Raw genomic sequence first — 2071 nt, 5'->3', positions numbered from 1 at the left:
GTCCTGAGCCTGGTTCTGCTGGAGGTTTCTTCCTGATTAGCAGGGAGTTTTTCCTCTCCACTGTTTGCTCAGGATGGGAGACTGTGATGAAGTGATTCAACACAATCTGCTGGCTTCTTTAGATTGATAAGTTTTATTAATTGACTTTTATGAATGTTTTTGTACAGTGTCCTGAGACATTTGTTAAACTGAATTGATAAGAATTGAATGAAAGTGTACGTAGATTTATAATATTTTGTTTGAGTTTTTTAACAAGGGAAGTACATTTAGAATCACTTAAATCTTCACGTTTTTGTTTTAAAAAAATAACATATTTTTAAGTCAAACAATGAGGGAGCATCAACCTAAGTTTGGACCCTGATTTTGAAACATGGGGGCAGCAGCTGCTCCAATGAGAAGGCACATAGTGTTGAGCATTGGTGTGATTGTTCTTAGTACACATAATTGGAAGTTCTATTTCAGATTTACAATATTTTTACTTTGTGATTATTTGTTCTTATGAACAGACAGAGATACTGTAGCTTGTCTTAAAAATATAAATAAATAAACAAAACATGTTTAAAATTTTTAAATATCCAAAAGCATCTACCTTTCCAACGAGTTTCCCCTTGCGGTTCATGCAGAGATAACGTCCACTTTCTGCACCTTTTATCCTCACTCGACTACCAAAGGTGTCAGTTTCAACAAACAAGCGAGCTACAAGACAGGGACAAAGGATCAGTAAGCTGAAACAAACTGTATTTTTTAGATTAGAGTCATTCATGTGTGTCTTTGACAGAACAAAATTAGTCTGCCGTCTGCTTTTAGCCTAAAATATGAAAATCAGATTTTATCTATTRTTTATTATATCCACATGGCAAAAAAACAAGTAGTAAAACATAATGAGCTAAATTACAATTTTGTTACAGACTCTATGATTAAAACTAAGATGTACTATGTCTACACTTAGCCTAGTCTACAAATGATCAGTTTATAAAATATAAGGCAAAACTCACTGGACTTTCACTGCTGTGACTGGTAACTGGAGAGCACCATTTTGCAAGGCAGTTACCAAAWTGTCTCAAAAACTTTATGGGGGTTCTCAGTTTCCTCACATGAGCTGTACGGATTTGATGCCTTGTTTCTTACATTTTGAATGGATTCAAAAAWTTTTAGAAATTTAAATAACATTAATAGATGTTTTTTAAAGGTCCAAATCTGTCTATCTTTATTTCTCCAGTAGATCAAATCTTGAATGTGGGGAAGTCTGCAAAGCAGGTTGAGTTGATTTTGCTTGAGACTGACAAAAAATAATGTGCATTGTCTAGAATACAATTTTGCAAATCATGCACACAAACATACTAGGTGTAATTTTCAAAAATTGCCTGTGCCAAAAACAGCTACTTGGCTTGTTCGTCACTTGGTCACAAATTCATTGAGACTGCAACTGAAAATTTGCACATTTACTTGTAATTTTGAGTTACTATGGAAAGGTAARATAAGTTTATTTCACATTTCAGCTACAAGGCAATTCAAAGTGCTTTACAAGATTAAAGTCTCCATTAGTCACAGTCCAGTGAAATCCCACCAGCAGTAGTCTGAGGGGTTATATGTTTGCTTTGTTGCATCACTGCAGTATAGGCTTTTGTTTTTATAGGCTACTCTTTAGTTCACCATTTTGAATATGATTCAGTCTTTCATGAAAGTCTAAGCTATCCAAAAAAAAAAAAAAAAACATTCAAGTGCTCTGTTAAAAGCTGAATAAACATTCTCAATTGAATTTAACCTGCACTTAATTACAGCCTGCATGCATTACAACAGCCTTGTGTATTGGATTTGCAGAGACAAAGGGCTTGTGCTAATCAGACAGACGATGGCTTCATGGATGCAGCAGGAAGGCTAAATTAACATACAGTCCCTGAAAGCAGCTCACAGGTGGGACGGACTGGCTGCTGCTTGAACAGAATAAACAAAATAGTGAAGGAAACTAATGTGTCTACACAAGCAAAACATCTTGATTTTATACATTGTACATGTTTGTTTTATTTAGCTTCAATAGTTTTTTTTTTCTTTGTTTGCTTTGTGTGTGTGT

At 34.6% G+C, this 2071-nt stretch overlaps 1 protein-coding gene across 1 annotated transcript in view; it reads right to left on the bottom strand.

Moving 5' to 3' along the window:
• Positions 1–589: 589 nt before the first annotated feature.
• Positions 590–2071, bottom strand: part of fgf17 (fibroblast growth factor 17) — a gene marked incomplete at its 3' end in the record, with an annotated part of 4224 nt that continues 2742 nt past the window's right edge. Inside the window, 1 exon segment of the mRNA XM_014014659.1 lies at positions 590–696. Within this exon segment, the coding sequence (XP_013870113.1) occupies positions 590–696 (107 nt within the window).

Source organism: Austrofundulus limnaeus, unplaced genomic scaffold, assembly GCF_001266775.1.
Source record: "Austrofundulus limnaeus strain Quisiro unplaced genomic scaffold, Austrofundulus_limnaeus-1.0 Scaffold118, whole genome shotgun sequence".
In the NCBI taxonomy this organism is placed as follows: Eukaryota; Metazoa; Chordata; class Actinopteri; order Cyprinodontiformes; family Rivulidae; genus Austrofundulus; species Austrofundulus limnaeus.
Note: the sequence above shows the minus strand (reverse complement) of the source record. Positions and strands in the feature narration are given on the sequence as shown.